We start from the raw sequence: 27,611 nt of genomic DNA, 5'->3' as shown, positions 1-27,611 counted from the left end.
TAGCATTTCGGTCTCAGATCCGTTGTATGTGTCAACTCTCAATATGTAAGCATACAAAACCCCAAGGAGAAAATAAAAACTTAAAACTTGGTTTATGTGTTAGCTTGGAAAAATCATTAAAATGTCACTTGTTTTTAATCATGAATAAGTATTCTTTATTCTGTCATGTAAATAGTTTCCATGTGTTTATGTAGTTAATTCAGTCATACTTTGAAATCATTAGGCTCCTTTATTGTTTTCTAGGTAAAATCTTCCTGTCTCATAGATCATTTTTTAAGTATAAAAGACAATAATATTGAACGCTATTATGTGATCAAAATTTATTTTTGGTATTGAGCCTTTTTTGAACACATATGAATAGTATTCTTCAAAGAGTTCAGTAGTAAAAGATGAGCTGTACATGTGAAAGCTGTCTTTCTTCTAGTTGATGTAATGCAGGAATACTAATGTTCCTCATATCTTTTTATTTTCAGTATAAAGATGGCGTTCATGAATTACTTCTTACAGTCATCACCTGGGTGGGAATTGTCATTTCCCTTGTTTGCCTGGCTATCTGCATCTTCACCTTCTGCTTTTTCCGTGGCCTACAGAGTGACCGAAATACTATTCACAAGAACCTTTGTATCAACCTTTTCATTGCTGAATTTATTTTCCTAATAGGCATTGATAAGACAAAATATGCGGTAAGCACCAGTTGAGTTCATTGACCTTAGATCTCTGAAAATTATTTTAGTAGGTGTGAGGTGACATATGATACTGATATTAATGTTTGACCTTGTAACTTGATAGAATTGATACAGCAATATTGAAAGACAATTTGTAGTAAATTAAAAGACTGTCCAATTATTAAGTAATATTATGAACTAATTCATTTTATATATTAAGATACAGTCGAATTTTTCTGTGTTTTTATTAAGACATAATTTTAATAGAAGAATGCTGAGGATACAGTAATATAAAGATCCTATTTTAAAAATTCTTATTTTGTTTACATAGTCATTCTGACCAGTGATCCTTTCTTTGTATTCATAGCAATTGATTCATCATCATGAGGTCTTAATATCAGAAACAGAACTTAGTTAATGCTTCACCCTATATTCATCTGCACTTGGATAATTTAAGAATGTTCCAGATATGACAGGAAAATAATCTTAGGTAATTAGAGCTAGGATTTTGTCATTAAAGCAAAATTTTAAAATTCCATTATAAAAAAAATAGAAATAATATATTTGCAAACAACACTTTTAAAGACTTGTGAAGCAAATCATCTACAAGTGGAATATTTAGATTTCATAACAGATAATTCACAAACAGAAATTATGAAGTTTTCTTATTTGATATTTAGTTTCACTAAAAAATGTTATAGTAATGTTCTACCTTGATGAAACCTAGCACACTTGGCATTATACTCTGTGAACATGATAATCTTCAGATTTGTCAGGGTTTTTAGCTTGTTTCCAGTTACGAAAAAAATATTTTCAGGAAGCATTAGTTTACTCTGAATAATGTATTTTTGAAATAATAGTGATTTCTCTTAGTATTTTATATTTTGGAGTGGGCTATTTTTATTCATGAATTTTCTTTTGTGTTTTTTGTTCTTTTCCTCTGTAGATTGCATGCCCAATATTTGCAGGACTTCTACACTTTTTCTTTTTGGCAGCTTTTGCTTGGATGTGCCTAGAAGGTGTGCAGCTCTACTTAATGTTAGTTGAAGTTTTTGAAAGTGAATATTCAAGGAAAAAATATTACTATGTTGCTGGTTACTTGTTTCCTGCCACAGTGGTTGGAGTTTCGGCTGCTATTGACTATAAGAGCTATGGAACAGAAAAAGCGTAAGTAATTGCAAGCGACCTGAGTGTTTTTCAAGTGAATAATTTTTTAAAGCCTGTTAGCTGTCAGTGAGGGTCCCTGACAGATTAAAATAGCATCTGAAAGCTTTATTGGTAAGAGAATGGGCATACCGTGCACAAATTACAATCAAGTCTTTTGTAATTTTCTGGGTTCAGAGGATTTGTACTCTGGCAAGGCAGATTCTAAATTATGGACTTTCTTTTTAACACAAAAGATTGACCTGAAACAAATTGAAAAAGTAAATAACTTTTTGGCCTTAGAAAGATATTAAGTAAAAATTCTTCTGAACTTAAAGCATCTGACAGGTTTAACTACTCAGTGTTAAGCTAATGCTTCATTAGCTCTCTTTGTGCAGCCGACCCTCTATAGCTAACTCTCATTCTGAATTGTGACAGTAGCACATTCCATCCCATATGTTTTACTTTGATAATATTGTATCAGGCAGTTTGAAGGGATTAAAATAAGTCACTGTCTTTCGTTCATAAAAGTATAGATATTTACAGAAAGTGACAGAAGGTAGACATAGTCATGTTTCTAAGGATTTTATTTGCTAGAGGCATGAATTTGCCTTCCAATTCTGTTTATTTTTTTCCTTTGATAAAATTAGTTATGTAAAGATTCTTTGGACTAAAGAAAGCTTTTTGACCGTACAGATGATGAAAGACAAAAGAAATTCAATGGGGGATTCCATGTTATATGAAAAATGAACCACTAAGTAAAATCTGTCTTAATAAGTTTATGCATCATTTACTCTAATACTGTGTGAGTTCTGTGCTTTGATATCCTTTTCTAGCATTTATCCATTCCTAGTGGAGGTATTATATTTCTGCTACACTGTTTTGCAACAAACATAACATCTGAACAGTTTTTGGGGGTTCTGTTAGGTTCCATAGGGTTAAGCACTTCAGCTCAGACAGATCTGAAAGGCAAATTTTGAAAAGTGTATGTAGGACTTTAAAATGATGAGACAATTTGCAATATTGAGTTTCAAGTCTTTCTTAGGGAAGTCAGAAGTCTTAAGGATTCAGTGGTGGAGTGGTGTTTATTGTCTTCCCCATACAAGCACGATTTTGTATGCTTTTATCAAATATAAAACCAGCAGTTTGAAGTAAATAAATTATTATCCTTTGTTAAGTCAAAGCCAACTCAGAATTATTAGAGGTCTTGCACATGATAAATGAATCTTCAAAGGCAAATGTAAAGATAGTTTTGTCTGTTAGGTTTTTAAAATCCTATTTTCCTTGTGATGTTGAGGTTCCATAGAAACTACTAATGCATATTCTTCTCTTTTCATAATAGTTGCTGGCTTCATGTTGATAACTACTTTATATGGAGCTTCATTGGACCTGTTACCTTCATTATTCTGGTAAGCAGGTTCTGTTTTCCCTTGCTTTTTAGCTTGCTGCTTTAGCAGTGCTATTCAAACAAGGATAATTTGTTTTATTGTTTGTTTATCTATCTATACAAAGATTTATAAATATGCCGGTCTCACAGGATAATAGTATATTTTAAATATTTTTTATAAACTTGCTAATTAATATTTCTGAAAATCTTTACTCTAAAAAGTACTTTTTCTCATTTCTAATTTAATAAGCTGAAATATCACATCATAATCTAAAAAACATGCTTACATATAGGCCATGTTATAAATTAAATGAATATGTCAGGAAAGTGAAAGAATATTACCTTAATTTTTATTATCTTAGTTTCCACATAGTAATTTAATGAATTACTATGTAATTCTAATGAATTAATTTTAAGTGAATTTTAAATGAATATCCACATCCTCAATGCTTTTTAGTATATAAAAAGTTGTTTAAGCTTGCATTAACGAATGACTATTAAATCAACTTAAAATTTATTAGAAATGAAATTACTTCTATAAGACTGAAGATACCAAATGAATATACTAGTTTAAGAAATGCTATTTTTAAATGAATTTGATACAAGTCAAGGATAATGACATTAAGATATTTTTAAACATCTTATATTACCCTTAGTCACATTTGAGATATAGTTGAAATAAAGGAGTGTAGCTACAGTATCTAGACTTTGGTATTTAAAACTTTCACTCAGGCCTGGACATGGTGGCTCACACCTATAATCCCAGTATTTTGGGAGGCTGAGGCAGGAGGATCACTTGAGGCAAGGAGTTAGAGGCTAGCCTGGACTTCATAGCAAGACCTCCCCTCTACAATAATATTTTTAAATTAGTTCGGTGTTGAGGCACATTCCTGTAGTCCCAGATACTCAGGAGGCAGAGGCAGAAGGATCTCTTGTGCCCAGGAGCACAAGGCTGCGGTGAGCTATGATTGCACCACTGCACCCCAGCCTGGGCAACAGAGCGAGACCCTGTCTTAAAAAAAAAAAAAAAAAAAAAAACTTGCTCAGTTGTAGCACTATGGTGAGAAATGGTGTTATTAACTCTGAAAAGGAAACATAAATACTTCCTATTTTAAGAAGTTTTTCTTACTTTTTTTTTCAAAAACGTAACACAAATGAGCTCGTTTGGATCTTTTCATGGTTAAGCAGTGTTTCATGAAATTGAGAAAAACTTCTAGTACTTGAAGGAAACTTAAAACCACTTCAAGTGTATATTTGTTTGTCATTAAAATTAATTATTTTACACAATTACTTATACAAAGTGAAATGAAAATTTGAGATGAATGCCTGTATGAATTAAACCAGTAAAACATTCTCAAGTATTCCTGGGAAAACTGATTTCTCATCAGAATTATTAAATCCGATGATTGCCCAAGTTTTTGTTCTTGGTGTTCATATGTTAACACAGCCTAAGCCTGTCTAGAGTTCAATGGCTGACATGAAGAGGCATGATCCTTGAAGACATAACCTTCCATTTTCCTCTAAGACCTTCGTCAAACACATAAGTTGCAAAAATGTAAAGACTGCTTTAGGGATATTTAGCCAATGAGGCTATCCTGTGTTTACTCCTTTTATACTGTAGTTTTATTTATTTGATATCTGTGAAGATAAGTACTGACTTTAGATCATTAAAAAACATTTCAATTAGCAAAAGAAGTTAATTTTCAACATACTCAGCTTTTAGTAAGAAAAAAGGGTAAAGGACATTTTATTATGTTGTTCATTTATAGTAGAGCACACTATTACTTTATAAGTCTTGTCATTATTGTCCTCTACCAAATCCTTCAGGTTGAGATGTGAATGGCTTTTTCAACAGCATTCTCAAACACAAACCCCAGTAGGTAGCAATCCCAGTACAGATCTTGTTGGAATTCTCCTGCAATTGCTTTGCTTTCTAATTTTCCCAACAGAGAGAAATTAAGAGTGGTACAGGAGTACAAAACAGCGTCTTGCAAAAGAATATCTAACTTAAATTGAGATATGATATGATTATACAGTGTGTGTGGGAAAAATATATATATATATATATCTTCCCTCTGGTGATGATAAGACATGTAAACTCAATTCAGGCACAAATCTTAATAATATAGATTGTATTGTATACTATCCTTTTAAGGAATATTCCCATAACAAAAATTACCTATTGCTATTCCTAGGAAAGTATAGCTTTGCATTTTCAGTTTTTCTGAATTGAAACTGTTTCACTTAGTTGTATTAAATAGGTGTACATTCTAAATAATAATCTATGAAGAAAAATAATATGCTAAGGAAGATAAAGCTTCCTACTTCTGCATTTCTATACGATGTCTTGCCTACAGGCACTAGAGTTACTGTATCTATGAGAAAAGTGCTGGTAAGTAATGAGCAGTGGGAAACCATTAGTATGCCTGAAATGATTTAATGAAAGCTTGGATCATGACACGTCAGGAGCTGTTCTTATCATTTGGACAGCTCCATCTGCATCATTAATAATTAATTCAGTTCAATAAGAGTTCAGCTCACACACTCATTTAGAAGTCTTCTTCAGAGAACACCTCTCTGGCTGCTAGTCCCAGGGAGAAATAGGTTTCTGCTTGGCTAACAGCAAAGATCTGGAGATACAAGTATAGCTTTAGAGTTGCATTTGCCAGGTAGCAAAAGCTCCAGGGAGGACAAAAAGGGTCAGAACATGTGCAGTTCAGCTAGGTTACTTCAGAGTGATGTTTCTGTTCTTCTGTCTTATCATATCCATGTCAGCACTGCAAGCTGTGGAATGAATTTTAAGCTGCTAAGCTCAGACGGATGTGATTCAATTGAGCAGGTTGATGACCATAAAACAAACTGTGCACTCCTATAATCTGTGGTACCTTTTTCTTTCTTAAAATTTCTTTGTATTTTTATGTTCATCAATATGGGTGATGTTTAGCTGTGTCATATCATTAAGCAGTTTGAATTTTATCAGCAAATTATATTGGTGGGTTATTATAAATAATAATTTATGAAATTATTATTTGGGGATAGGTAAAAGAATGATCTTTGTCAGTGGGAGAGAAAAAAAAATGTCCCAGTTTGATGACTTACTCTTTTTGGCTGAATAAGGATTTTTTTTTTTCTTGATTTGTTCTCACTCAACAGATTTATCTTAAGAGATAGCCATCTATTTACCTGTACACACACACCTGCACACAGGCACACACACGCCCAGAGCTAAGCTAAAATCTGATTCTTGAATGAGTTGTTTCATCCCCAGAATTAATTATTAGCATGGACATTTAGCCTGGTGGGTTGTCATATGTATGTACCACAATCCTAATAGCCTATACTTACTAGTAGTGGCTTCTGTGTGGATAATTGAGTAACTGCATGTACTTACCAAGTTTAGACAAATGTTTGTGTGCGCAGCTGTAACTCCACCTTTTTCCTTTCTCACTGATGCATGCAGCCTTTTAACCTATGCCAAAATATTATGTTTAAACTTCTTAGTATTTACACTGAAAAGGAAAAAACAAAGAGCAAGAGGGTCAAAGAGTGGCTGCATTGGAATTCAAGGGAGAAGAGCAGCAATTGGATGGTAGAGACATTGTTCTCTCCCTGCCTCTTTGCCTGCCTTCCATTGAGAAATAGGGGAAATACCATGTTTGATGGTTGTGATTTATTTTGTAAACGTATATCAAAGGCAGAAAAATAAATTGGGCAAAAGTAAAAGTAAGGAGGAGAAAGAAATCACTTATTATAATTGGTGGGGGCGGGGGAGAAGGGGAAAGCACAGAAGTATATGGATGGAAAGAGTCATTTATGTCATGAGAAAAATGCAAAGAAGAAAGGAACTCAGACTTGCAGCCAGTAGTTTATTTGAAACCTACCTTTTTTGTCTTAAAATGACTACAGATTTTTATCAAAGATGTGTTTATTTGCCCCTCTGCCTCTTGTTCTCATTTCCACAGTTGTATTTTAAGAAAACAAGAAAGAAGTAAGAAAGGGGAAAAAATTTTTGGAATATTTTCCCCTGCAAAATTATAATTATCAGAATGTATTGCCTCCTGAAAAAGATTGCAGCAACAATATTTATTCTATCAAACTAAAATTTAGCATTACTTTTTTTAACATTGGAGAAAATAAGATAACTGTAAAACCACATTTTTAAAAATGTATCTGTGCTTCAGTATATGTTCTATTTAATTCCAGAAGATATTTTATTGTCATATATGTTGGTGGTAACATAAATTGTTGAGCATCAAAGTGATATAAAAATTTTTGTATTTCTCTAATAAGACTAGTAAATAATATGTATTGGTGAAATTTTTTTCTTTAGTTGGGAAAAAGAAAAATCTTATTCAGTATTATTTTGCCATCTTACGATTTATGTCATATGCTTTATTTCATAATTAATTTGTCTTGAAATGATGATATTTTGTCCTCTTCCACATACCATTGCCTCATTATTTGTATGCTTTCAAGTCGTGTTTCAGAGGCTAAGTTAGTGTTGGGTTTAACTATAAATTTCTTTACATCTAGATATTAGTGCATTAGCTAAAAGTTTTATTTTCAGTTTCTTCAAGTTGGAGAGTTCAGACACTTGTAATTTGAGTGCAAAGATCCCTCAAAGTTATGATTATTTTTCCAATACTTTTAGTTGTCTTTAAAGGAACTCACTTTCAAATCTTTTAAAACATTCCATTTTAAGTATGTTAGAAACAGCTTTAAAAAATTTTGTTCTTACATTTGCACTTGGATTTATGAGCTTATGTGATATTTAGCAATGTAAAAGTATAAATGACATAAACAGGTTTAGAAAAAATACAACTAACTGTTGTTAAGCATGCGACTTGACTAGTGGGAGTAGAAGCGTGGCTATTTGCTGATTGTGGGATGCTAGTGTTTTACAAAGGAAATGGAGAATTAGTTAATTCTAGCAAATCCGTCAGGCAGAAGTCATTTGATGAGCATACCTATTATGTAAATAAATAACATAAATAGGATTTCTTTGAGGCAGTATTTTATATGTTAATTTATTTATCTTCAATTCATTCATCTCTGAGTGATTTTTAAGTTGGATTACTTTTTATAGAAATGGAAACTGTTAAATATAGACTTAGTATATCTTTGTTAGGAGACTTCTAATCTTTTCACCCAGAATAAATTGGTTAATTTTATATGGGAAGTCTGTGGGCTGTAGAGCCCAGACCACAGTATATTGAATCCCAGCCCTGACAGTATAGTAGCTAAGTAATCTTTGGAAACACACATCTCAATTATTTGTAAAATGGGTATACAAGTGCTGCCTGCTACCACTGGATATAGGATTGTAGCTGTATTTTTCCTCTGTAATTTTCTTTATTTTCTGAACTTGTATTGTGAATGTATTGTATGTGTAACTAGAAAGATACATTAAACACATGTAATGTCAAAAACCTCAGTTAAGTGAGGGGAGCAAAAGAGGAGAAATGCATTGAACAGTCTATTTTTAAAGGATTAATTGAGATAAGTTTTCTATGGCATATTCACCTTGGTTAGTATTAACTTGGAAGAATGACTTTATCATACTTAAGTCTTAATTGTATTTTTATATTGGTAGATTTCATTTTAGTATGTCAGTTTTATTGGAAAGTTGTCCCTGATTTTTGCCATTGAAAAATATTTCTTCTGAGTTCACTTCTAAGATTTTATCATTTTCTACTCCTCTTCTTTTTGCAATATAATACTTTATATGTTCACATTTTTCCACATTCACATTTTTTAGTTTCCTTATAAATTTTATACATTGTAGTGGATAATGAATAACTTCTTTCTTTCCAGAATGTTTTAGTACTACTAATATTTTGTTCCCAAGGGAATAATTAATATGTTTAGAAAATTATGAACACCAAATTATGGTCCTGTACACTTCAGGAAATTGTTTAAGAAGAGCAAGGAAAAAAAACCCTTATTTTCAGAAGTTTGGGATAAAAGAAAGTAAATTGTTCTTATCAGGCCGTTCAAAAACAAAGGGTCAGAAACAAAGGGAGAACGATTTAAAGGATTTTAATTGTGAATCTGCAAAGCAGCCATCTTACCTATTATAGTCAGTTTATTTGTTTACTTGGGTTTTTATTTCTCTGTTTATTTTTAGGATGTTTATAGAGTTCTTGTTTTTAACCATTCTTGAATTTTACTAGTTAAAGCTAGTGTTGCATAAAATTAAAAAAAAACACACACTCTTAATTTTTGCCTTTAAAAAATAATTAGAGGTACACTTTACCATGATTCTTTAAAAACCTAACCAGATATGTACTATACTACCAAAGGACCTCTAATTTCTTAAAGGCAGAAATTGTGTCTTACCTCATCCACAATACAATAAGCACATCCTTGTACGGAACAAGGTCAAGAAATATTTGTTGAATGAAATGTATCATATTGTAACATCTCCGAAAATTCAAGCATTTATTTATATTATGACCAACTAGAATGTTATGGAAAATAAAGCCAGATAATGTTTCTACATTGTATTTACTTTTTCTCTAGATGTATTTTAAGATATTATTAAATTTTTTTTAAACAAAGCACTGTTTTTGTCCTTAAGTAATTAACATCAAAGGACAGAATGTTACCTGCCAACACTTGTAAAATTTTGCCCATTGACCTCATTTATCCCTTAAGAGGGAATTCTCCATCTAAGAGAAATCATAGGGCACAGTGGACAAAATGACTGGATAGATACACAGCCTACATTAAAGCTTTCCTTAGCTCTGCTCCTAAACTCATCATTAGGAAGGACTTGGAAATTTTTATTTATTGCCCTATATCACTTTTCCTAATTATAAAGTCAGAAGTAGTGAAAGATGAATAAAATAGTGTTACCATTTGATCATGTGATATTGTGACTCAGTAAAAATGATCATGTTACTGTAACACTGTTATGCTGATTATCTGCAACAAGGAATTAAATTCATCCTTACCTATAATAGGTGAAATGGGTCTTTTTCTGAATATACTATTTCTGGTATTCTCTTAAGTAACGTACAGCTCACAAAATGACTTTTTTTTCCTTTTAAAAAGTAATCTAAAAATAAAATGGCAAAAAAAAATTCAGGAACAATGTAGCTTAGTTCTATTTTTGGAGCATAAAAATGGAACTGCCTCCTCTTCTTCCAACATTCTGCCAGGTGTCTGTAGAAACAAATGCAAATTACCAACCTTTGTCTCTCAGTCAAAACACAGCTCCTTTTCCTCTGAGCAAGCTCATGTTGACCTCTTGGAATCCACTCACTTTCCTTCTTGTCAGATTCCATCTTCCTCATTTTGCTTTTGTTTGCACCTAGATTCTTTGCATAGCTGAATGTTTAGAAAGACTCAAAACAGCCTTTTGTCAGAATGTATCTACTTCCTTACGATACAGAGACATAGAAAAAAAGGACTGATGGCTTTTAACAGTTAAATGGCAAAACATACCTATATAAACTTTATCTTACTTTATATAACAAACGTTTATCATATGTTACTTCATTTGATCCCCACAATTGCCTTATGAATAGATTGGACAGATGTTATTATCCTCATTTAATCAGTCAAAATCAAGAGCTAGACTCACAGCCAAGACTTATGGTTTCAAACCCAGCAATTTTGTAGATTGCATGATGTACATTATGTAAATGCTCCTTTTAAGGAATTCACTTTAGTGTTTCCATCAGATGGTTTTTAGGCCCTGAAGTACATCTAGCTAAAGAAACTAATTTAGGTTTTCTAATTTATTTAATCATTACCACATAATACTGACTTAATGAGGTTGCAATTTGATGTCAAATGATCTATTAAAGAATTGATCATACATAGCCAGAGTATTTTTTATGTAGACTCAACTTGATCATTGCATACATTAAAAAAATTATATCAGTATCTTCCATATAAACATGGATTGATACATTTGCAAGAACTATTCATTTTTCAGCTCTTTGTTCATTGTGGTCTAATTCTTTATTTGTTACAACAGCTAAATATTATCTTCTTGGTGATCACATTGTGCAAAATGGTGAAGCATTCAAACACTTTGAAACCAGATTCTAGCAGGTTGGAAAACATTAAGTAAGTATTTTGTATTTTAATTTTAATACCTGACAAACTAAGTAAAAGATACTCTCCACAGGGATTCCTACCTTCTATCAACTGTAGAAATTATTCAGAATGAAGTTTTACTGCCCTCAAGTTGAATCTCAGTGTTACTATATCACTGATACTGGTCAAAAATTAGATAATAATTGCTGTCTTGATCTAGAGCCAATAAATTGTTTCAGTGGCTTTGTGGAAATTCCATATCACTGTAGCAATTTCATTTGAATTTAAAATGCAGTTCAAAATGATTTTCGCATTTGCATGGCTGATATGATTATATTGTTTGTTTTATTAAATGACTTTTTGCTTTAAGGATTCTGAGCAGTTTCCACTCCTAATCCTGTTTTCCTAAGAGAATTTACTCTATTACTATTGTTAACTTGAAGATTATCTGTTGTTTTCATGCTAATTAAACAAATATTTACTTTTTCTTAATGTTGAATAAAAGCTGCAATATTCTGTCAATGGAGAAAATGCTATCCAATTAACAACAAATGATAGCTGTTGTTCATTAAATCATCTTATGGAAACATTTTCAGAGTTACCTTTAAAATATGTGAGCCTTGTAATTTAGAATTTGAGAAGGTATTATTCAAGTTGGTTATAATGTGATTGTAAAAAATACTATTTTTAATGTCAAAAATGGCAGATCTATAGTAAGGGTAAATTTTTTTTTAATTAGATGTTTTAGATAGGTTAGTGCCAGCTTCATTGCATGTTGCATGGTAAGAGAGAGAGCTAATCTTTAGCATCTCTCTCTTTTCTTCCTTTTCCTCTTTCTGTCTGCTCATCTACACCAGTAATTACCGTGTTTGTGATGGCTACTATAATACGGACTTACCTGGGTAAGGTAGAACCCTACATTAACAAATTTATGGCATGATTTGTATTTTTTACAAATTCGTCAGTATCATGAATTGCCCTTAATTTTTATAATTATTTTGAAATATCTAATTTGCTATAGTATTTTTAAACTATAATATGCCTTTATTTTTTAATTGCTTGCCTCTGCATTTTGACTTTCTTAATTTTGACTAATTTATAAAATATATAAATGCTTTCTTATTACTTTCTATTTTAATTCTGTCTAATAATTTTGTTTCTCTTTTCTGCTTATAATGCTTTCTAGCTATGAAGATAATAAGCCATTTATCAAGTAAGATCATTAGTTAGACATGGAATGCACTGACTTTAAATCCTTCTCATTCCGTCCTATTTTCTACAGTTCTTTTCTTCTTAAGCTGTTCATGATGAAATCTCTCCAAAATTATTTTATTTTGAAGTTGTTCTCATGTTTTTGTCTCATTTCAGCTAGGCTTCTTCATGCTTTAGTTATAAAATCTTAGGTTCACCTAAGACTAGTTTATTAGAATCTGAAGTTTAGGTGTTAAGTGATTATCTGCCATTTAGCCTTTCTGTATGTGTCACATTATTTAGTGTCATGTGAGTACACCACAGGAATAAAAATACAGGAGTAAATTAATTAAGCACTCCTTAATTTCTTTTATCAAAATGCACATAAAAGACAAAGTCATAGGGGATATGTTACACGTTGTATTTTAATATAGTTTTGGTACTTTGTTTATTCTGGAATAAGAAAAGGTCATACCTGCTGTTGCGGTTTTCACTGGAGGCTGCAGTACTAAATGCTATTGTTCTTTCTTAATCAGAGAAAGGTTAAAGCCAAAATGCTGTTGAATATGAATGTGAACATAGAGAAAGTCAACTGCTACTACTGATATGTTAACATTTAAGCGTGATGTGTGTTTTTTGCTCATTGAACCTGTTAAAAAAGTTCACTTTATTTTTCCAGGTCTTGGGTGCTTGGCGCTTTCGCTCTTCTGTGTCTTCTTGGCCTCACCTGGTCCTTTGGGTTGCTTTTTATTAATGAGGAGACTATTGTGATGGCATATCTCTTCACTATATTTAATGCTTTCCAGGGAGTGTTCATTTTCATCTTTCACTGTGCTCTCCAAAAGAAAGTAAGTAATTGAAAACACCTAGGGGCTCAGGTTACTCATTCTTTGATTTGAATATAATAGATATAATAAAGAATATTTTAAGTCACATCCGGCATATTGTTAAAGAGCATCATATTTTTAATTATAAGTTAATTTTCATACCTGTCTGAAAATTTAGGTTTCACCTATAAAATAATACCAGTCATCTTTTGTATCTCAGTTTGGGAATGTTATAAACTAGATACTTAGGTTAAGATTTCTTCCTTGCTCGTAGGGTCTATAAAATGCTAGGTACAAAGGATATACAAGGTAAAAGAAAAGGTTAAATAAAACTCATTCTTTGCTCACTAAAGGCATTACAGTGATTCACAGTGAAATTGAGTATAAGGATAAATGATGTTAATTTTTAAAGCACCAGACATACAAAAAATTAATGTTACCTTTTGAGTAATTTTGAAGGATCTAAAAATCAATAATTAGTACCTTACATCTTACTTACTGTTTTTTCCTGATTTTATGTTAAGTGGAGTCAGATGAAACTTACAGATGAAAAGCTTTAATCTGTAGCAAGAAGATGTAAACCTAAGGGAATTGCTTAGGTGCTATTTAAGTATAAAATTTCCATACCTTTCACTGGGTATCATCCTTTCTCTGCCTACATATCTAATGTAGTTGTTTTATTCTGTTATTACTAGTTGGTCACTAAATTGAACAGAGAAATAGAATTGTGGAAGTGAAAGCTATTATGTTTTCAGTCCTGACAAGATGATAGTGTTGTTACTTCCATCAGTTTTGAATAAGCTATAATTTTGAGATAATGACAGTGGAATGTGCAATACTGACAGATAATGTATATTCACAGCAATATAGGCATTAGGCAAAACCAACACTGGAAGGTATTATTTGGATAAAATACCATTTTGATTGCCATTGTCTTGGTATACAGCATTTCATAGCAGTTAACACCCATTAAATGTGTTGAAATTTTTTGTGAGGTGTGATGTGTTATTTAATAACAATGAACTTTAACTTCTAAACATTGTACAGGGGTAACATTAGTAATTACTTTGGCTTTTATATATTTCCTACATAAGTGAGCATTTTATATACAGGCATATTATTGTATGTTCATAATTTTTGTGCTGTTGTGCCAAACATCTTTGACACAAATCATAGACATAGCAGAAAAGGAGTGAGGTAGTCATTATTTCCTCATATAGTTATGTGTATTAAATGGAACAGGAGAGTCTCTCATGCTTTTTAGATTAACAATTACATTTTAAATGCATCATGTTATACTTCAAAAGAACTATAACTTAGTCTCGGATACATCCAGTTGGGTGCACCAGGATGAGTTGTTAAGAATATGATATAAAATGGTTAAGTTAAAATCATGGTTTTAACTGCTTGAATGAGCATACTTAGGCCAAGAAAATGCTTTGAAGGCTCAACCACATTGTTATTTGTTCTAATAGGTATAATTAAATAAAGCTAAAAAGATGAAAACGTAAGTGCAGTTAGATTTAAAAGGCCATCTACTGATTTTTAATTTTCTAATTTTGCAAGGAATAAGTGTCAAAGTCATGGTCTTTACAGGCAGTTAGTGCACACAGACTGCTGAGTTGAGGGAAAGCCTTTGAGTGTTTTTGTAACCTATTAGAAAAAATATTTTCTTATGCAGTTTCTTCTTGTCTGTCTTGTAATTTCACAGTCTGGCTCTAACCCACAAGAAAACATGTATATGCCAGTATAGCTGCAACAGTCCAGCAGCACCCTCTCCCTCTTAATTCTGTACCACTGCTTTAGATGGGGCCCTATTATTTAGCAGTTGTTCGGACTTCACTTTTTAAAGTTTAGTTGAAACTTTTTTTAGACCTAACAACTTTTTTTTTGCATTCATATATTCAAGCTTCAGGGGAAAAGGGAAATTACATGGGTAACTCATTAATGTGAATGAAAATTGCATAAATAGTTCCCTTGTGTGCTAATGAAGTGAATAGACATCTTAGACTCTCTACACTAAATGTTAAAGCTAGACACATCAGAAAATGAAGAAAACATTCCTTCCTAATTAGAGGCAAATGTATCAAAGTACTTGTTTTCTTTATTCTTGTGCCAAAGTAGTCTTGTCATTATACGGAGGTTACCCGCAGAACTATGCAATCCAGCAAGAGGTTTCTGTATTGACCTACCTAAGAGGACATGAAGCATATAAAACTCAAATGACTGAATTACAGAGCGGTTAAATGTAATTAAGCAAGGAAAATACTAAATTTTTTGTCCTGTTTTCTTAGCATAAAAAATTGGAGTTACTAAATATATGAGAATAAAACTATAAATATATTGCTATTATTTAATAACTAACATTTATATAATAACAGGATATAGAGTATGTCTACATGTTATATCACAGTTTAAAGATTCTACTAGCCAGTCTAGTGGACAGAGATACTTTTCTGATTACTATTTCACTAATTTTAATTGAACTTGATTTTGCAAGTTCAATTTATTTTCTCCACGGATAAGTTTTAGTGGAACTTTAATTCTTTTCGGTTGTCTTCACTGTTCATTTAATTAGAGAGAGAGAAGCAAGTGTGTTCATATTAATCCCTTGGTCTTGTGATTATTCAATGCAGGTACGAAAAGAATATGGCAAGTGCTTCAGACACTCATACTGCTGTGGAGGCCTCCCAACTGAGAGTCCCCACAGTTCAGTGAAGGCATCAACCACCAGAACCAGTGCTCGCTATTCCTCTGGCACACAGGTAACAAAGAGTTTGACAGCATCTTTAATTAACCTTATTTATAGAAAACCTACTGAGACATGTTCTGTTCAGATGCACTAATTGTCTTCTCATTATAATGATCTAGATAGCAAATACTTGCTTTTTTAGTATTTTGGTTTCAATGTCTTCTTAAACATTTCTTCAGTGTTTCTTTATATGTGAACGTCCTTTTTTGTGTAGAGTTATTTAAGAAGTGTGTCATAATCGTCTTATAGCCTAAGGCCATATAGCACAATGCTCATAACAGGCACTCAATAAACATATATTGAATAATCAGTGATCTCCACTTTTTAAAGAAAGACAATAAAATAATATGTTTTTAAGAGTGGAGGATTAAATGCCCCTTAGTTGCTCAGTAAATAAACAATAGATATTGTTAGTTTTAGACCAGAAAAAACACACATTCTTTAAAAGGCCACCAGATAATCCTACATAGGTTGTTTAGGGTAAATCTTTGTATGTGTTTAATAAGGTAAGTTTGGGGAAACTAACAAAACATATTTGTCTTGCTGTTTTGTATTAATAGAGTCGTATAAGAAGAATGTGGAATGATACTGTGAGAAAACAATCAGAATCTTCTTTTATCTCAGGTGACATCAATAGCACTTCAACACTTAATCAAGGTCAGTTATCAGGAAAATTTGAGTTACTACCATTTATTAAAGTACATATAAGTTCCTTTTATTCAATAATGTAATGTAAGAAATATAATTTTAAACTGCATTAACAGGATGCGGCTCGAAGGTAATTATTGAAAATATACCTTGCCACAGATTAAAAATATTATCCTAGGGAGTACAGATTTATCCTTTCTGACCAAGACATTTATGAAGGTTTTCTTCATAAAACATTAATAAAATTAGAATAGTTACTATTCACATGAAACAGTACCATGGAAATTATGAACTTTTTTAACCTTTCTTTCAAAAAGTAAAAAATAAATGCTAAAAACATGTGTAGTAAATCTTCATAAACAAAAATACATGAAAGTTTATAAAGTAATTATTTCTATATTGTTTGATGTGTCTACAGTGGCATCTTTAAATTTATCAGATAAATCAGTATAGTTCTTAAAATATGCTAGGAAATGAAGTAATTTAGAAAAGAGTATATGCACACACATGTATTCTTGAATAAAAGCTTAATACATTCCAATTTAGTATGAAAAATTATATGGTATTGTATATATCCTTGGAAAGGTAATTTATTACACTATTTTCAGTTTGATATGTACTGATTTGTAATACAAGTTAGAATTTATTACAATGAAATATAATGACATTTTAAACTGTTGACATTGTTCTAGTGAGATTCTCATTTAAAATGGAAAAAGGTGTATGTGTGGTAGCAATACTAACCTGAATTTTAAGATATTTTTATCCAAATTACATTAGCTATGCAAAACATAATCAGTAAGTATTTAAAAGTTTGTAATTTGTCAGTTAGAATGAAAGACGTGCATTTCTTCTGTTGCTTTGGTATTTTACTTCATTCTGTTGGCGATCAAAAAGTAAATGCATTATTCAATGATTCATTTTTGAAACCTGGCAAATAACATTACATAATGAAAATTCTTGTTATATAGAATTTGTGAATGATCTAATAATTCATTTTATAGTCTTTTTTTTCTCAGCATGTGTGCTTTTGCATTTACTAAGAGAAGCTTTTTGCAATGTGTCATACTTTCTACCTATCTGTGAAAGTTGTTTTTCCTCCTGCTCAGTTGGTATTAACACAGATGTTTTCATGAGGGATAATCCCACACCTGTAAATTCTGAAAGTTTGAGATTCCCTCTTCTGGGCCTCAGTGGTTACGTTTTTAATATTAAGCAGTAACATCTTGAAACATAATGTTGATCTCTATGCATTTAATTGCCATTTTTGTTTAACAGTGCTTTTGTATAAATTAGTAAATGTCATCCTCAGCAGGTGTTTACTTGGGGGATTTAGAAAGCACCTGTGAATTACTGAAATTTAACTTCCCTCTCCCTTCTCTCCTGCAAATTAGTAGTTCAAATACAGTCAGAACATTTCAACAGATTTTCCATTGCCAACTTGTCCACTACCCTTGATGAATATAAAAAAAATAGTTGACTACAACTGTAATGCTAAAATAAGAAACTGATGTACTTTTTTCTGTTTTTTGTTGTTTTTTTTTTTTTACTTTAGGAATGACTGGCAATTACCTACTAACAAACCCTCTTCTTCGACCCCACGGCACTAACAACCCCTATAACACATTGCTCGCTGAAACCGTTGTATGTAATGCCCCTTCAGCTCCTGTATTTAACTCACCAGGTGTGCTTTACTTACAAATAAAACTACCTTTCTTTGCTGCTAAACAGAGCTATGATCTTTGCCCTGTTTCTAAAATATTCAAGTTGTCATATATTTATTATTACATTCTTAATTTCTCAGTTAAAAAAAATTACGGTATTGTCTATGCCAGGCTTCTAAAACTGCACTATATTATAGTAAAAGCTCAGTCATGATAGTATTTACAATAATGATCCATGTTTTTAACACAGGTGGCATAAATCTTAATATATTATTACAGGACTGACATCACATGGTCTGAGAGCCCATCTTCAAGATTTATATCATTTAGAGGTATCCTATCTATATAATATACTGTTCAGTTAATTCTAAAGCTTGCTGACAAAATTTGCTTCTGGAATGAATTAGCTAATGAAGATAATTTGGATGCCTAGCTATAGAAAACCACATTCAGCCTATCAATATATCCAAACTATAGTATAGTGCAGCTTTATGGTAGTTTTCTTTTTTCTTAAGAAAAATTTCAGAATAAAGTTAATATTAGTTAGCTTATACCTATAGTTTTTAATTGGGGGAGGGGGAAAGATTGTCACTAACCCATTCATATATTACTATGTTGTTTAATAGCTTATTTTAAATAAAAGTATATATATATTTAATATTAACAGAATTTTCAAGATTTTGGTAAAGTTTTCACATAATTACTGCTAGCATATAATCTTTATTTGTGATGAATATTTGCCACTAAATTAAACACAGAACTTCGTTTCCATTTTTTTCTTAAAATTATTTTTTAATGTAACTGCAGCTTCTCTTTTCATTCTCTTGTTTTTTTTTCACTTTCCTTATGCTTTCCTCTAGCAACCTACAGAGAGACAAGTATGGGAGTAAAACTTAACTTTGCCTATCAAATGTAAATTTTTTCAGCATGATTTTTAATGGGCACAATTAAAACATAACTAGCAGTCATGAAGTAGACTCAGCGGGCAAGTGGTTCACAATTTGCAACTAAAATATTAACAAATTCAAACAGTACATCCATCTGTACTGCCTTTTGTCAGTAATGGAGGTCTGTAGCAAATGCTGTCCATACTTAAGTATACGCAATGCTGAAATAATTTGCTCTATAAAGCCTGAAGTACTGTCAACCAAAATGCTTAATAATTGACTTATCATTTCTGCATTCCCACAGTAATCTTGCTACAGGCTGTGGAAAATCTTCAAGTGAATTACCTGAACTTGGGCAGAAAAAGATACCTCTTCAAAACCAGTCAAAGATGGCTTAAATCTGCAGTATATCATAGAAAAGACCTTTTGGATTATATCCAGTGTATAGTGTTGTATTTACCAAGCAATGATAAAACAAAAGAAAATCTTTGAAAACAGTGAACCTCTACAGAGGAAACAAATGCTAGCAAGTGAGCCATGTGTCACTCATACCTTTAAGTGCAAAATGGTTTTTTTTTAATAATCTTATAAAGATTATAGCACATAACATGAATTTGTGAAGCTAGAGAATTGTGTCTACCAAGTTAAAGGAAGCCTTACAAATAACTATCACAATTTCATTTTGTTGCACATGGAACATGATACAAATTTGTCAGTTTTTCAGATGTAGAAGTTGGGACAGTCTTTAAGACAATACAAATCACTAACAAATATAATCTCTCATTTTCTCATTTTTTTGCTAATGATAATTTGCCCAACAATGATCACATATTTATTGGTCATGAAGTTTGTGTCAGGCGATACAGATATTTTTTTTTCTGAAGGAAACTGCATTTTCTAGGATATCTGCAGCTTTAAGAGTGGAGTGAGCACTAAAACGGGAAATTTCGTATTTTTTTCCAAGAATTAAATTTTTTCCTAAACTCCTCCAAGCCTTGCATACAATGCAGCAGCCTCACAGTGGTCAGTTTCATTTCAATAACATCACTTCATTCTTTTTTTTTTACAGACCTATCTGTAGACTGTGATTTTTTTTTTCTCTAGGATTTTGAGAATGAATAACCTAACTTTCCATGGTGCAGACCATTTAATTTTCTCTTGACTTTTTTTTTTTCATTTGCTTGAGAAGCACTGTGATGTCTTAGTTTACATGTTTATGTGTCTGTAGAAAATACAACTCTGATTCAAATAGAGCATGTTACCATGTTTTTTTTCCCCCTCCTGAACCTCTTTTCCTATCTTCAGCAGACTTATCCAGTCTTTCATTCCTTTAGAGATAAAAATATATTAGCCAAGGCTGCCACCCTTCTCCCATTCCATAGTTAATATTTATTCTTGGTTTAATTTCTGTGACCCATACTTAAGAAATCTCTAACATTTCTGTGTTTGACCTCCATGGCCATGGTGTCTGTGGGCCTATCTTGTACAGTGGACTCTGCTGGTTCATTCGGTGCTGTCACTGTGACTGATGCAGACTGCAGGGCTGCAGGCAAACTTTGACCACTAGAAGCCTGGGGCCATTGCTATTAGAGAGATTATTAGTACCAAATACTCAAAATAATAAATATTAAATGAAAAATAAAAGGCTGCTATTGCTGGTAATCTAATTTGTTGAACCCTTGCTCTGACTAAGTTGCTGAGAAGCTTAGAAATTCTTCATCATGTTACAATAAATCATTTTACTTTCTTTTATATATCAGCTACTCTTAGGCCAGATAGCCTGAGCAGACAGACATGATGTGAGTTGTCCAAAGTGAGTCATTCCACCTGCTGTCTATCGTGATGTTGGATGGTGCTTGTGGGCCCCTGGTCCAGTCAGTATGAGAGATGGCTGTCTTTGTTTAACATGACTTCTTTGTATCTGTCCATGTTTTCATTCTTTTTTTTACTTCATCTCCAGAAAAAGGAAATGTTAGAATGTTGTTTAAAAAGTTGCTTGCCAGTTATGTGGGTTTATGTTGTACATTTGCCTTTCAGTTTTGTATTGTGACTTACTCCTTTTTAATTTAGTGTTGTTTAGGACAAATTCTGTTAATTTTATTTTTATAAACCATAGTCTTGTACTTTAAAATGTAAATGTCACTAATGAATTGCTTTGCATTAACTATGCAAGGGCATGGAGTGAAGTCTTCTTTGTGTCAGAGATTTGACCAAAATCAATTAATCAGTACTGTCTCCCGAAATTGATAAAGTATTACTCTGTATGCTATTTTCCCTCCCTGGAAAACAGTATTATTTTTAACACTTTTTCCTGTTATCTAAGGGGTTGCAACTATTTACAGTTGGGAATGCAGGAAAGCCTGGCACTTTTCAAGTGTTAGCTTTCAAATACAACTTTGTCCTGAACGACATTAAAAAGTTTTGTACAAAAGAAATAGAGTTTCTGTGGAAAGGAACAGAGACAGTAACGATAACTCCCCCTCTTCTGTTTCAGGACATTCACTGAACAATGCCAGGGATACAAGTGCCATGGATACTCTACCGCTAAATGGTAATTTTAACAACAGCTACTCGCTGCGCAAGGGTGACTATAATGACAGCGTGCAAGTTGTGGACTGTGGACTAAGTCTGAATGATACTGCTTTTGAGAAAATGATCATTTCAGAATTAGTGCACAACAACTTACGGGGCAGCAGCAAGACTCACAACCTCGAGCTCACGCTACCAGTCAAACCTGTGATTGGAGGTAGCAGCAGTGAAGATGATGCTATTGTGGCAGATGCTTCATCTTTAATGCACAGCGACAACCCAGGGCTGGAGCTCCATCACAAAGAACTCGAGGCACCACTTATTCCTCAGCGGACTCACTCCCTTCTGTACCAACCCCAGAAGAAAGTGAAGTCCGAGGGAACTGACAGCTATGTCTCCCAACTGACAACAGAGGCTGAAGATCACCTACAGTCCCCCAACAGAGACTCTCTTTATACAAGCATGCCCAATCTTAGAGACTCTCCCTATCCGGAGAGCAGCCCTGACATGGAAGAAGAACTCTCTCCCTCCAGGAGGAGTGAGAATGAGGACATTTACTATAAAAGCATGCCAAATCTTGGAGCTGGCCATCAGCTTCAGATGTGCTACCAGATCAGCAGGGGCAATAGTGATGGTTATATAATCCCCATTAACAAAGAAGGGTGTATTCCAGAAGGAGATGTTAGAGAAGGACAAATGCAGCTGGTTACAAGTCTTTAATCATATAGCTAAGGAATTCCAAGGGCCACATGCGAGTATTAATAAATAAAGACACCATTGGCCTGACGCAGCTCTCTCAAACTCTGCTTTAAGAGATGACTCTTGACCTGTGGTTCTCCGGTGTAAAAAAGATGACTGAACCTTGCAGTTCTGTGAATTTTTATAAAACATACAAAAACTTTGTATATACACAGAGTATACTAAAGTGAATTATTTGTTACAAAGAAAAGAGATGCCAACCAGGTATTTTAAGATTCTGCTGCTGTTTAGAGAAATTGTGAAACAAGCAAAACAAAACTTTCCAGCCATTTTACTGCAGCAGTCTGTGAACTAAATTTGTAAATATGGCTGCACCATTTTTGTAGGCCTGCATTGTATTATATACAAGACGTAGGCTTTAAAATCCTGTGGGACAAATTTACTGTACCTTACTATTCCTGACAAGACTTGGAAAAGCAGGAGAGATATTCTGCATCAGTTTGCAGTTCACTGCAAATCTTTTACATTAAGGCAAAGATTGAAAACATGCTTAACCACTAGCAATCAAGCCACAGGCCTTATTTCATATGTTTCCTCAACTGTACAATGAACTATTCTCATGAAAAATGGCTAAAGAAATTATATTTTGTTCTATTGCTAGGGTAAAATAAATACATTTGTGTCCACCTGAAATATAATTGTCATTAAAATAATTTTAAAGAGTGAAGAAAATATTGTGAAAAGCTCTTGGTTGCACATGTTATGAAATGTTTTTTCTTACACTTTGTCATGGTAAGTTCTACCCATTTTCACTTCTTTTCCACTGTATACAGTGTTCTGCTTTGACAAAGTTAGTCTTTATTACTTACATTTAAATTTCTTATTGCCAAAAGAACGTGTTTTATGGGGAGAAACAAACTCTTTGAAGCCAGTTATGTCATGCCTTGCACAAAAGTGATGAAATCTAGAAAAGATTGTGTGTCACCCCTGTTTATTCTTGAACAGAGGGCAAAGAGGGCACTGGGCACTTCTCACAAACTTTCTAGTGAACAAAAGGTGCCTGTTCTTTTTTAAAAAAATAAAATAAAACATAAATATTACTCTTCCATATTCCTTCTGCCTATATTTAGTAATTAATTTATTTTATGATAAAGTTCTAATGAAATGTAAATTGTTTCAGCAAAATTCTGCTTTTTTTTCATCCCTTTGTGTAAACCTGTTAATAATGAGCCCATCACTAATATCCAGTGTAAAGTTTAACACGGTTTGACAGTAAATAAATGTGAATTTTTTCAAGTAGTTAACGTGAACTTTTATGTATGATACATAATTGGCTTTAACATGTTGGTCCATTCCCACCTTGGTTTAAGTAACGTCATACCAAAGTCCATGGATATATGAAAGGATACAATTAAGTTGCCTGTTTGTTCTTTATGCTGAAAGGAATATATGTCTTCCAATTGCCCACTACATATGCACAAAATCTGCTGGATAAGTTTTAAGAGGGATATATTCTGAAAGCATTTTTGTTTGTTGCATTGTACCAGGACTAAAAAAAGAAGGATTGGAAGTTCTGCCATCAAATTTGGGTATCATAAAAAGTTTTTAACTGATTTTTTTAACTGATTTTTCAGCAGTATTGGGAAATTTCTTAAACATACTTTAAGGATTATAAATATCCCTACAGACAGCTGTGAATACCAATATACATTACCCTGGAAAAGTTTTACTCCAAGTTCAAAAATCATATAATTGAATATCAAGAAATAGATGTTTTCTGTTTGTATCATAAGCATTTATACAAAATTATTCTAAAGCTTAATGGTTTGCTATAATTCTCAAATACTACCACTAGCTTATAAATCACTTTTATGTGGACACACACATGCCTATTGAATTTAAAAAGGAATGAGATTTAAAAATTAAGTGCATATATATAATATACATATATATATATATATATATATATTTTTTTTTTTTTTTTTTTTTTTTTTTTGAGACAGAGCGTCCCTCTGTCACCCAGGCTGGAGTGCAGTAGTGTGATCTCGGCTCACTGCAACCTCCGCCTCCCAGGTTCTCAAACAGATTTAACAATCCTCTGAGAATGGTACTCATTTATTTGGCTAAAATTCTTCAGGTATTTATAAACTTTACTTGCTAAAGGAGGGCATTAGATAATCAAGTATTTTTAATTTTCCATCTTGTTATACTTTTTATTTTAAATGCCTAAAACCATACAGTATTGTGTGATGTGTAATTCCTAGTATACAAGCTACCTAGAGTCAGGCTGGTTCAGTAATAAATTTTTTTAAAGGCAACACTGATTATTCAGTTAATCCTATTTCTTTCTCTTGAGGCAGTTCTCAAAACTCTAAAGACATGAACACTGCATCGTACCTAAATGGCTACTGTTCTCTAACATCTTTATCCTATGGATTCAATTTGGAAGCCATCATTGATCTTTGGCATCAAAAGAAAAGTCATTTTTAAAGCATTTCTTTTCAAAAATATATAAATATTGCCTTAAATTCCATCTAGGATTCCCTTAGTACAAGGTAGTTTCTTAGGTTTGTAATTACTAAACTACTGACTGTTTTAATGCAGATGCGTTATTGTATTTATTAACCCAGTTTCTTTGGGTCTGCCTAGACTTCACCTGAATGTACAGTTTTCACATTCTTGATTGTTTCTCTTTGTGATAGTCACAACTGTGAACTTATAAAGTCACATTTTTAAAGTTCTTCCTAGAGACATTCACTCTGTTAGTCTTTATTAAAAATAATAATAATAATAATAAACGTTATCTTGTTGGCCAGACTGGTCTCCAACTCCTGGTCTCAAGCAGTCCTCCCAGTTGGGCCTCTCAAAGTGTTGGGATTAGAGGTGTGAGTCACTGCGCCCAGCATTAGTCTATTCATAATAAGGATGTTTGTTTACATTTGTTTTATATGTGACTTGTTACAGGTTAGTCCAGATTGACCTCTTGTTTTTTAAAAAAGGCCGTTCTATTTGCAAAACACACACACACACAAGACCCACTTATAGTTTATCCATTTATATATTTTCGTCTTAGAGGTGTTTATATTCATTTATGTGGAAGAGAATCCATACAAATCTATAAATCACTTAAATATGTCCTCGATTTCCACTCATCCACATTTGAGGCAGTGACATATAATATTTTAACCAGTAAAACATTATTTGACAGAAAATCACTGTCTTCTCCCCAAAAAGAAGAGAAGCATCATGCACAAATTTATTGCTAAATTTCAAAAAAAAATTAACATGCACTTGTTTTATGGATGTATTTACTATGCTTTATGTATTTATTTCAATGAGAAAAGAGAAAATGTATCTTTCCTTCAATTCAACATTGAACCTCAGGCTTAAAACTGACCTTTTAATGTCCTCTTGTGGGACAGGGAATTTTGTAAACAATTTTAACTCAGTAAGTTACAACCTTCTAAGTAGAAAAACTTGGAGAAATTCACACTAGTTGAATTTTTGAAATGAAAATAGCTCTTTGTATTTTCTCCATACTGATATCTTTAAAGGCAGTCCTTCCTGCAGTATTTTACAAATAAAGCTTAGTACCTAGAGTTTACACAATCCTGTGTTCCAGCTAATTCTCTTTCCCCGAAATTATTTCATTAAATCTCAAATGTCAGTATGGAAAGTTACTGGCGTGTTGAATGTAGATGAGAATTACTTCTCAGCATAATAAAATTAGTTTTGTGTGGTTTTTTGTTTGTTTGTTTTTTTGGTGAAAATGCCATATCGTATGCTTCCTGCTAGTGAGCACCAAGTTGATTGGGAGTAGTCCTTAAACAGCATGTATAGGGAGACTGGAAGCATTATAAAGAATGAGTGAATGGTAATGGGTTTGGAGATTAATTCGTGACAGCCTTAATTATTATTTGAATGGTTTGGAATTAGAACTTTCGGTTATGTCAGTTTTATTCTTTCTGCAAATGATTGTAGAAATGCATTGTGTTAGTTAAATGCACCAAGCAGAAATTTTTGAATGTTTAAGAAGGCTATTGGACCCGGCGCAGTGGCTCACGCCTGTAATCCCAGCACTATGGGAAGCTGAGGCGGGCGGATCATCTGAGTGCGGGAGTTTGAGACCAGCATGGCTAACATGGTGAAACCCGTCTCTACTAAAATAAAAAACTAGCTGGGCATGGTGGCATGCACCTGTAATCCCAGCTGCTCAGGAGGCTGAGGCAGGAGAATTGATTGAACCTGGGAGGCAGAGGTTGCAATGAGCGGGGATCACGCCACTGCACTCCAGCCTAGGTGACAGAGTGAGACTCCATCTCCTAACAGAAAAAAAAAGGAAAGATACCACATTTTTAACCAAAATGTACTTTATACATATTATTGATGCCTTATACAACGTATGGGACCAATGGGAACTCCTGGAAGTTATCCAAGTTCATTTCAAGGCACTATGGCCACCGAGTTTTCAAGGCCAGCATAACATATCTCTGTCAGAGGGCATTAATAAGCTGTAAGTGCACCGTGTAATTAGGCTAATTAAATGTACTACAAGCATTTTTCAAATATTAGCAATAGACCACTCCTCAGCTCTTAATAAGGCTTCTCTGGAGTCTTCCTTTTCCTGATGGCATTACTTTTACTGAGTGTTCAGTTTCTCAGAAGCCTTCAGAAGCTAGTTTGATTTTTAAATCCTGTTGTTTTTACTAGTGAAAATGTTCTGAATTAAAACATTGTGAAATGCTGTTAGGTATACTGGCATTTAACATTATGGATCACAATGAAATAAGAAACAACAAAAACAGGTAACAATACAGTTGAGCTCACCAAAACCTTACCTGCTGTGGGGAAAGAATACTGCCCCATGAATCTTTCACACGTTTCTCTATTATACACTTATCAAAGCTGTAAGACCAAAATCTCTTAGAAATCTTTAAAAGGCACAGTTAAGCAAGCCAATGTTGTGTGGGCATAAGAGACTAGTGATGAATGATCAATTGATGAATAGTTTTCTAAATGTGTTTTTCGCAAGCATTTTTAAATCACATGTTAGAAGTAAGCTTTTTTAGAAGCATTGTGGAAATCACAGCAACATGGCTTTCTTGTTTGATTTTATTAGGCAAAAATGACGGATGGTTTGATATTCTCTTAGAAAGGCTGACAGCTACTA

The 27,611-nt window shown here is 32.8% G+C and overlaps 1 protein-coding gene across 51 annotated transcripts in view; it reads left to right on the top strand.

Moving 5' to 3' along the window:
• Positions 1 to 23,740, top strand: part of ADGRL2 (adhesion G protein-coupled receptor L2) — a 682,398-nt gene extending 658,658 nt beyond the window's left edge. For 13 of the 51 annotated variants that reach the window (XM_054683454.2, XM_054683462.2, XM_054683492.1 and 10 more), the window contains 10 exons: positions 474 to 683; positions 1,612 to 1,832; positions 3,151 to 3,217; positions 11,183 to 11,274; positions 12,102 to 12,146; positions 13,115 to 13,283; positions 15,899 to 16,027; positions 16,575 to 16,671; positions 18,218 to 18,346; positions 21,708 to 23,740. In XM_054683454.2, the coding sequence (XP_054539429.1) occupies positions 474 to 683; positions 1,612 to 1,832; positions 3,151 to 3,217; positions 11,183 to 11,274; positions 12,102 to 12,146; positions 13,115 to 13,283; positions 15,899 to 16,027; positions 16,575 to 16,671; positions 18,218 to 18,346; positions 21,708 to 22,462 (1,914 nt within the window). In that variant the 3' untranslated portion in view covers positions 22,463 to 23,740. Of the gene's footprint in view, positions 1 to 473; positions 684 to 1,611; positions 1,833 to 3,150; positions 3,218 to 11,182; positions 11,275 to 12,101; positions 12,147 to 13,114; positions 13,284 to 15,898; positions 16,028 to 16,574; positions 16,672 to 18,217; positions 18,347 to 18,576; positions 18,659 to 19,186; positions 19,239 to 19,517; positions 19,744 to 20,973; positions 21,027 to 21,707 lie in introns of those variants that run through there. The other 38 variants (XM_016954823.4, XM_054683981.1, XM_009459522.4 and 35 more) reach the window with 21 other exon arrangements.
• Positions 23,741 to 27,611: the final 3,871 nt, after the last annotated feature.

The sequence above is a fragment of the Pan troglodytes genome, chromosome 1, assembly GCF_028858775.2.
Source record: "Pan troglodytes isolate AG18354 chromosome 1, NHGRI_mPanTro3-v2.0_pri, whole genome shotgun sequence".
In the NCBI taxonomy this organism is placed as follows: domain Eukaryota; kingdom Metazoa; phylum Chordata; class Mammalia; order Primates; family Hominidae; genus Pan; species Pan troglodytes.
This window is presented reverse-complemented; position numbering and strand designations above follow the sequence as displayed.